General features: G+C 45.9%; 1 protein-coding gene across 1 annotated transcript; it reads right to left on the bottom strand.

Annotated features, from left to right (window-relative positions):
- Window positions 1–935: 935 nt before the first annotated feature.
- On the bottom strand, window positions 936–5,546 carry LOC139057776 (uncharacterized). Its single transcript, XM_070536533.1, has 2 exons — window positions 4,984–5,546; window positions 936–1,113 (listed from the first exon to the last, which is right to left on the bottom strand). Exons 1-2 carry the CDS (start codon window positions 5,544–5,546, stop codon window positions 936–938), a joined length of 741 nt encoding a protein of 246 aa, XP_070392634.1.
- Window positions 5,547–9,449: the final 3,903 nt, after the last annotated feature.

Below are 9,449 nucleotides of genomic sequence, written 5' to 3' on the forward strand. Positions count from 1 at the left end.
GACGTCGCTAGCTATCTCCAGCGCGCCGAAGAAGCCCGACAGCTCGCCCGCCTACGGATCAAGACCCAGCAGCGTACCGACAGCCGACACTACAACCTCCGAAGACGCTTCGTCGAGTACCAGCCCGGCGACCGTGTTTGGGTATGGACCCCGATACGCCGCCGAGGACTCAGTGAGAAGCTGCTGCGACGCTATTTCGGACCCTACAAGGTCATCCGACGTATTGGCGCACTAGACTATGAGGTCGTGCCAGACGGCATTTCGCACTCACAGCGGCGCCGCGCACGATCTGAAGTGGTCCACGTGGTGCGCCTTAAACCATTTTACGGACGCTGATGAACTTTCTTAGTTTGTTGTTTTCTTTGCTACGAGTGCTTTTCTTTGTTACTTTCGTTTGTTTGCAGCATCGGGTCGATGCTCTTTAAGAGGGGGGTAATGACACGTGTACTTATCTTTATCGCGCAACCACGTTTCGCCGCTTAACAACTGTAATCGCAGAGCGAGGGACGCGCCTGCATGTATCCGACGTTTCTGGAAAGAGATCGACGCTTCTATCCGCGTGTCTGTTGTCACCGAACCTTGTGTTATCAGATTTCATCGCGTGACACGAATGGTGTAGAACTTTGTGGAAGACACGCGGGTCCCATCAGTTAATCTGGAACATTCGACGACTGATCTATAAAAGCCGACGCGCTTGACCCGCTGATCAGATTTTCGACGATCGCCGAGCGAGTTCGCCGCTTTCGTTGTGCTATAAGTGTAGCCTGTTTTGTGGCCACAGGTTCGCCCAATAAAAGCTAGTTTTGTATTCTACCGTACTGCTTCTTTCGTCACCGTCACTACCACGTGACAATATCTTGCGGCGCTATGTTGCCGAGACAATCCTCGTGGAGAAATAGCACATGCGGAACGTCAGCCAGGGCTTCGATCCATGTTTAGTGATTCTTCAGGTAGATCTGGAGGAACAGCTGGTCCAACGGCCACGTGTTCACGCTTTCATCGCCACTCAGGCGGTTCGTGAGAGACGCATCGACGATCAAGAACTGTGTAAGCTGCGCCGACGTCACGGTGGCACCGCCGGCGTTTTGCCGCTGTGCTGAGCATCGCTTCCAACTGCAGTGCCGGCAGGGTGAAATGCATCTGGAACGAGTCGCCGAAGCTGAGAACCTTCGTAGAGACATATCCTGATGCCCAGCTCGATATGTTACGTGAGCATAAAGTGGAGCATAAGACGTGCCGGTGACGTTCATGCTCTGCCTTGTGGGCTGTCCATTTCGGCCGCCGCTGATTGGCTGGACCTGTATTAGTGAGGAAGAGACTGTTTGGGGGTTCCTGTTTCCTTTTCATTGATACCCTCCCTCAGCCAATCAGCATATTTAGCAGCAACCGAAATGTACAATGCGCAAGTGGTCTCTTGAAGAATAGCCCCCTAGTAACCCGTAGTCACTTTTCTCTCCCTTCCTTTCCATTCTGATTCTGTCGCGGGCCTAATAGGCCCATATATGACGACATGGTCAGGCTATGGCCTGTGACCCTGAGCTGATCTACCCATTAACAAATCACTGGCTTCTGGTCATATGTGATCTCAGATGAATTTTTCGTCATATAATGGGGAGCCCTGCTTTAAGCTTGAAGTCGTGCCTCACTTCGCGTGTAGCGTGAATTGGTAAAATAAATATATATTTAGTCATTTGTGTCGCAGTCTACTAAAAAAATTATCCGCACCTTTTCTACGCCACAGACAAATGCATCATCAAGGCCAGCTTATTTCAGACTTTTTGTGGAACGAAGGCATCTCCTTGCCATCGTCTATTATCGTTGTCTTTTGGAAATTAGACAGGAGTAATCCAAACTCCATGCTATACCTTCAAATTTTCTAATCACCTCTACCACTAATCCCTTGCAGTCTCGACAGGTACTTAACGAAGCACAAGAATGCGATCTGTGTACATCATTAAGCTCTGCATCTTTAAGCGCCACCAAAACCAGCGATGACTGGTTCAATGATCACGGCGGCACAACGGTAGCGGCATGGCGGTGGCGTTCTTTGGCAGGATTCCTGCAACGAACCTGCAAAAATATTATTGTATGCGAAGTGTTAAGCTGCTATGTCCTTAGGATCCTTACACTTTATCTATGGTGTCAGGGTTATGAATGTTTTAAGGCAAACGCGCTCAATACTATGACAGTAGAAGGTCCCCAACTGCCTAAAGAAGAGCCAGTATGGCAACTTTTAAATTCCCTGTTGGCACCTATACAATTACGTCCTTGTCGAAAACACAGTGTGACATATCCACTTAGCAATATATTTGCTAGGGGTTGCCACATATCGCTGCCATAATTTCAAGCTAACTCTGTACTATTTGAGCAAAATAATATGCATGGTATTGGCATTGTGATTCTGCTACAACAACTAAGCGGAATCAACAGGAATCAATATTAGCGGATTTGCACTAAGCGTTCCGAGGTAATTGTAGCCCAAGCCTACAGCTCTCCCTATTGAAAAACACGTAAAACACAAAACTCTTACACTAAGGCAAGGAGCTGTGGCTAGCTTGATCAAATTTGTTGCATTCTGAATCGCGGGTCTGCTCACCGATATAACCTCTTCATTACAAATTATGACGGACTGCCGATAAGAGTGTCAAATTACGTAATTTTATTCCGCCTCTACAAACTCGGTGGCAGTAATATCAAGGCAGTAGGACAGTGCCTTCCACATTTTGTAGTCAGTACTCATAATTACATTGTAATTATATATAAATGTAGTGCACAGTCATTCATATCGCATTTTTTACGCTTTACAAGAAAAAAAGTCACAAGCCTGCGCGGTGCGCTCACCAAAGACACAGAGTAAGCTGGAGGAGTGGGTCCATAAGCGCTCCATTTTCGGCACCATGCATTAGAGGGTCTTCACGGCAAAGTATTCACGAGAACGTTCGGAACTGTCCGCCATGCGTCGACGGCGCACTGCGGCTTGTGTTGGTCTCTGCAAAGTGGTCTGCTGAGCCCGGTGTTGCCCGCTTGCAGCCACGCGAGCAGCTCTACAACTCGCGTCTTTAGCAGCAGTTCGCATCTGGAGAGGAGGTGCCATAACGTGTACCGAAGAGTAAACACCGGTACCAAGAATACGCGACACAAATGTTGCATCTCCTCACCCGTGGCACGATACGATACTGGTGATCATGAGGAACGTGGTGATTTATTTGCATCTCTTTTGTAACGGGGCGGAGAAAATCAGTCACCTAGGCCTCTTTCAGTTGACCAGGTCCAGCTGCAAGCAACATGCAAATGGTGGAATATGACGTAACTGCTATGAAAAATTCGCACATATCGGTGCTACGCGGCGCACATGTCACGTTGTGACAAATGGCACAATACGATGCTAATTATGATGATGATTTATTGCGATTCCCTATGAAACGAGGCGGTGATAAACAGTCACTTAGCCTGCTTGACTTGATCTGGTGTGCTATACACGTTTTTCATTCTAGCATCTTTGTATACATCTTCTTAATCATCTTGCTCATCCTCAAACCTTCTATATCTAAAAGAAATGTAGGGTTCGACGGAAGCCCATCTGGTTGGGATGAAGCATTGAAGAAATAAAACGAAGGACAAAGACCAACAGAAACCCGCCGTGGTTGCTCAGTGGCTATGGTGTTGGGCTGCTGAGCACGAGGTCGCGGGATCGAATCCCGGCCACGGCGGCCGCATTTCGATGGGGGCGAAATGCGAAAACACCCGTGTGCTTAGATTTAGGTGCACGTTAAAGAACCCCAGGTGGTCAAAATTTCCGGAGTCCTCCACTACGGCGTGCCTCATAATCAGAAAGTGGTTTTGGTACGTAAAACCCCAAATATTATTATTATTACCAACAGAAGTGCTAAAAATGAATAAATTTAAAATACGTTTCGGCTTCGCTACGGAAGCCTTGTTCACAATGGGATGACGGAAGGTTCATGGAAGCTTATGTATACTTCAGAACGTGACGTAAGCAGCGCGTGTATGACGGGGGGAGGGTTCCCTCATTTCGATTGAGCGTGTGACGTGTTTTTTGTATCTCCAGTGATTCCAGATACAGCCGCGATTTTAGGTTTCTTTCTTCACCGATAATTCTCGAGCGATCCCAGTCCATCTTGTGGCCCGTTGCATCCATGTGCTCGCCAAGGGCATTCGACACTGTACGTTTCTTTTCGACATTTTTCTGATGCTGCCTTAGCCTTTGTTTGAAGTAGCCCGATTCACCGATGTATGCGTGGTCGCAATCTGCGCAGGATATCTTACAGACCACGCCGGGAAACGATTCTCTCGGAAGCCTGTCCTTGCCGCCGACGAGTGCTTGCCTCAGCTCACACACGGACATGTGTGCCACCTCAACGTTATAACTGCGTAGAACGCGAAACAAGGTTTCGCTTATCCCTGGGACGTAAGGTATGGCAGCACGCTTTCTTGATCGGGGATTAGCCGGACGAGCTCGATTGGACAGACGGCGTTCCACAGCACTCAAAAAGGATGTGGGATAGCCGCTTGCCGAGAGATCACATCGCACGTGGTCCAAGTCAGTGGAACGACTTTCTGCTGTGGTGCAAATACGGTTGTTACGGTTGAGCAGTGAGGCAGCAACCCACCTTTTGTGAGCGTCTGGGTGAACGGATTGAAAGTTCAGGTAACGGCCAGTCTGTGTGTCCTTACGGTATACGCTGAACGAGAGCCGTCCATCGCGTCTGGTGACAAAAAGGGAGTCTGCTGTCGACCTCTTTCTCAACTGTGAATTGGATGGCCTTTTCCTGACTGTTTAGGTGCGCAGTGAACGAATCCAAAGCGCTGCGCCGAATCAGACAGAATCAGTCGTCCAAATAGCGCAGAAAGCCTTTTGGCCTAGGACTGAAGGACGCGAGAGCACGCCTTTCCAAACATTCCATCATAAGATTGGCAGCAGTAACAGAGACGTATGCACCCATTGCCTTACCGTGGACTTGCCTGTAGAAGACCTTGTCGAAACAGAAGTACGTGTTTCCAAGGCAAAAACAGAGGAGCCTCTTGAGGTCGGGAACGTCAATGGGCGACCTGTCTGGCAAGGTCCTGTCAGATTCCAGAGCAGAAGTGCATGCTTCCACAGCCAAGTCAGTCGGAATTGAGGTAAACAGCGACACCACGTCGAACGAAACCATCACCTCGTCGTCGTCTAGAGACATGTCACGAACTTTTTCAATAAAGTCACAGGAGTTGCTCACGTGCGTGGAGCTCTTCCCGATGAGTGGAGCCAGAAGCTGGTGCAGGTATGCGGACAATTTGCAGAGAGGGGAGCGAGTGTAGTCGACGATTGGACATAGGGGGACGTTAGGCTTATGAACCTTTGGCAGGCCATAAAGTGCAGGTGCAGCACCGTTATGACAGAGAAGCTTGAAATACAAAGACTTGTGCACCGGAGCTACGAAGCGGAACACGTCAGCCAGAAGAGTCTGGAAGTCCCTGTGAACCTTCAAGGTCGGGTCCCGAGTGAGCCGGACGTAAGTGTCCTGGTCATTAAGCAGAGCCAACATCTTGTTTTTGTAGACAGCCGTGTCAATTAGCACTGTTGCGTTCCCCTTGTCGGCGGGAAGGATCGCGATTGCAGTGTTCGCCTGAAGTCGCTTGGCAGCTTTCCGTTCCTCAGCGGAAAGAGGGGAAACAAACTTCCTCCAGTGCAGACCAGAAAGGACACCAATGGCGCGGGTGACATTGACAGTTCTTAGGCCTAGTTTCATTGACTTCCGTTTCGAAAACAAATATTTTCGCAAACCTTGGTATGATACACGCTCACAAAGGAAACAAAGGTGAAAAATACATGACATATACATGATTACTAAACAACACAAAAGTTAACAGACAGTGAAGTAACAAAAAAATATAAAACTCGAGAAAACGCGAAGGTCGTTTCATGTACATACACACATTATAATGCCCTAAAGACCAAAGTCTAGAAGAGCTTCTGATATGCGCACTGAGATGTTCTGATATACTCACTGAGATATTGCACAAAACTGGGCGACGTGTATGACATGGTCATTACAACTAAAGAAAAGCAAAATTCGCTGGTAATGGCAAAAACAATGACACACAAAATACCTAAAAATAGAATAAAATGCTAAGATTGTTTCATTGACAGCCGCACTAAAAAAAAGAACAGCTTACTTATAAACCTGCACAAAAGTACATGAAATGCGTGACATGTTCATTACTACTGAACAAAATGAAAAAGACATTGCAGAACAAAAATACCGTGGTACTAAACACGGAAATACACATTATCACGTTATTTTGCACTTGGCCACAGCTTCAGTAACTCGTGCAAGGGGGAACAGATGGTAGTCAGCTTTTACAGCAGCACATAGGAAACATTAGCAGAAAGGCCTATTCGTCAATGAAAGGCCAAGTAAAATAAACCAACAACACGACTTCTTTTTCACCCCGAATGCAATGCTTAGCAGTAAAATTACGTCAATTAAGGCACTAAGTCATACCTACTGGACACTCCTTTGTGTAATAAACACGAATTGGAAAAACCTGCATATAGGACACTCTCAATGCTCATGCTTGCCAGAAAAGAAAGCGTATCATGCCTACACACGAAGGTTGTTCGCGCGCTTTTACGATCGGCAATTATTGAGATAATACACAAACACGAACAGTAATTTTTTTCAGCTGTTAGTACATTTGTAAAACGTGGCACAGAAAAAGCACTGAGGGCGGAATGAGGGTAGTGGGCACTTTCCAATATGCCGAGGCAATGGGCCTAACTCAATCGGCTACTCAGGCAGGGCAAAGGTCTTCTAGTCCCGAAAGGTTTTCATAATATCGCTGTGGATTTATTAAAAGAACTTTAACGCCATACGCAATCGTGTGGTCCATGCTTAGTGGAGAAGTGCGGTCAACGTATTTGACATGTTTAACTGTGGTTACAGATCGTTTCCGAAGGGAGCCTTTGTAGTCAAAATAAATGGTTCTGGTCTGTTCTAAAACAACGATGAGTTAATTGCCCGCATACTACAATAAAACTTCGAACAACGCTATAGACAGTACTGAGAGATGTTAGTTTATATTTTCACTTTTCTTTTCATCGCACTCAGAAACACATTCAAAATATATATCTAAAAGCATAATGCTAAGGCTCCCACCTTTGAATGGGTAGGATAACATTCTAATGTGAAATTTGGATGATTAGGACAATTTTTGTAGTATAATGCGCTGCACGGAAGCCGCGCAGTTTTTCCCAGGCGAGCGCATTTACTCGCGCGAAGCGCTGTACCACGGCGGCCGCAAGACGACCTCGCAGCTGGCAGAACGAACGTTGCACTAGTTTTTCACGAGCGCTGCCATCAGATCATACTTGAAAGCGAGAGACATGCTGCCTTCGCCCTCTTTCTCCTCGGTGCAAGCGAGCAGCGGGGCGCCCTGGCGGCGGCAGCGCCGCGATAGCGGAGCACAGTCGCTCCCCGGCCGTTCAGGGCGGGTTCAAGTTTTTTGACCAAGACTGTACATGTCTCCTGTTGCGGTTTTCGAGCACGGTGTGAATCCGGAAGGGTGCTTGTCTGTACGAGAGCGGTGAATTGCCAAGCAGCGAGTTATGCATCGGCATCGAATATAACGGCTACTGCGTGGAATTACAACTGCCGGGGCGTTTTGCATACGCTTATTGTTTGGAACATGCCTGTGCATTTGCTAATATGAGTTGGTACATCAGCGTTATGTCATATGCTACGCCTAAACAGTGCCTTTCATCTTATTTTTGTGCACGTGAGGAAACTGTGGCAAACTTATTTAATCAGTTTTTGTCAAGTGTCTCGGGATCGATGACACGGTGACCATCGGTGTGTACTTCAACAGATAGCTTGCTAGATTCCGCATATCTTCCTTTGCTATCACTCGATGAATTTAGGTCCATTGTCTTTAACCTTAAGAGGAATAAATCTCTGCCACTGAACTCCAGGGAAATTTTGATGCAATGAAACATGTAGTGCTCTTTTAAATTCTATTTTAGATGGTGGTGTGATTCCAGTTGAAATGAAAACCGCAATTGTAATTCCGCTTCATAAGCAAGGTGGACGCAATAGTATTGAAAATTACAGACCTATTTCGACAATTCGCTGTATAGCTCAAATATTAGAAAAACACGTGGCTCTCACGGTAACAAAGTTTCTAGATAAGCATAGTGTATTATCATCACATCAGTATGGATCTGTACAAGGGAAGGGTACACAAACACTGTTAGAAGTTTTCTCTGATCTTTTAAACTTGACACTAGACCGTAACCGGGTAGCATGTGCCCTCTTTATGGATGAATTATATATATCTATATACCGATCATACAGTTCTTGTATCCTGTGCAGCTAATTGCTCTGATGCTATCAGCTCCTTACAGAATTAGCAACTAAAGCTAAGAACTGGTTTGCGGCTATATTAATAAGCCTTAATTAGACCCTTCTAAAACGCGACTTGTCTGTTTCCACAACCCCATGAAAAAACTCCTGCCTACGACATCATTATTCTTACACACATCTGACTCTTATGAAAGTATATGTCAACCTGTTAAAAATGCATCTTCTGCTATGTATCTTGGGTTGCTTTTTGACTGTGATCTTTTATGGAACTCGCAATTATCCCACCTCTGCAAAAGGCTGCGCGCGGTCTCCTGTGTATTACACAATATGCATTGTCTTATGCCAATGTCCGTGCGAAAGATTATTGTCCATGCTTTAGTCTACAGTGTGCTACATTATGGCTTGACTGTATGGCCACTGTACTCTTAAGTGGAGCTCAAGAATTAATTCGTTTTTACGTTCAGTGCTATCAACAGTGGCATACGATTTGTGTCCAAAAAAGATGCAGACGTCTTTAGGTTGCTGGATTTGACAAACTTCACTTTCCTGATTGTCGAAAGTGTTGTAATTAAACACTTCTGGAATAATGATTTTAATATACAAAATACGCCTGTCCTCTGCTTAAGGCCGAAGGAACCCTAGGTCATCCCCAAGACTGCGACAAAGTACAGAAGGAGAACGCGGCAATACTATGTTCCAGCCATATTTAATAAATTGCCGACGCCTGTGTTAGCAGCAAACGCAAGACGTGGGAATAAGAAAGTACTAAAAATTTTCATAGTTTAAAGTAACAATTTGTATAACTATTCAATATTTTGCTCCGACCCGCTAATAGCTAACGCCGCTATTTACCCTGCGCAATTTTTTGTTACCTGGCTGTCATACACTGCCAGTCAAACCATGTGATGCTTTGATAGGCCTGCTATCTTACTTTGTTTTCCTTTATGCACAATAAAGACGGTATTGTATTGTATTGTATTGTATAGTATTGTATTGTATTGTACTGGAACAGCTAAATCACTCTTCCCTTGGCGTTCACAAGTAATATCCTCATTTTGCTATTGCATGGCAGAGTAAAATGTGTTT

This window comes from Dermacentor albipictus, chromosome 3, assembly GCF_038994185.2.
Source record: "Dermacentor albipictus isolate Rhodes 1998 colony chromosome 3, USDA_Dalb.pri_finalv2, whole genome shotgun sequence".
Taxonomy (NCBI): domain Eukaryota; kingdom Metazoa; phylum Arthropoda; class Arachnida; order Ixodida; family Ixodidae; genus Dermacentor; species Dermacentor albipictus.

Coding starts and splice junctions, on each gene's coding strand:
- LOC139057776 (XM_070536533.1), bottom strand. CDS start 5,546: ATGTTGGCTCTGCTTAATGACCAGGACACTTACGTCCGGCTCACTCGG. Junction 1,114..4,983: donor TTCGACAAGGTCTTCTACAG/GCAAGTCCACGG, acceptor CCGGCACTGCAG/TTGGAAGCGATGCTCAGCAC.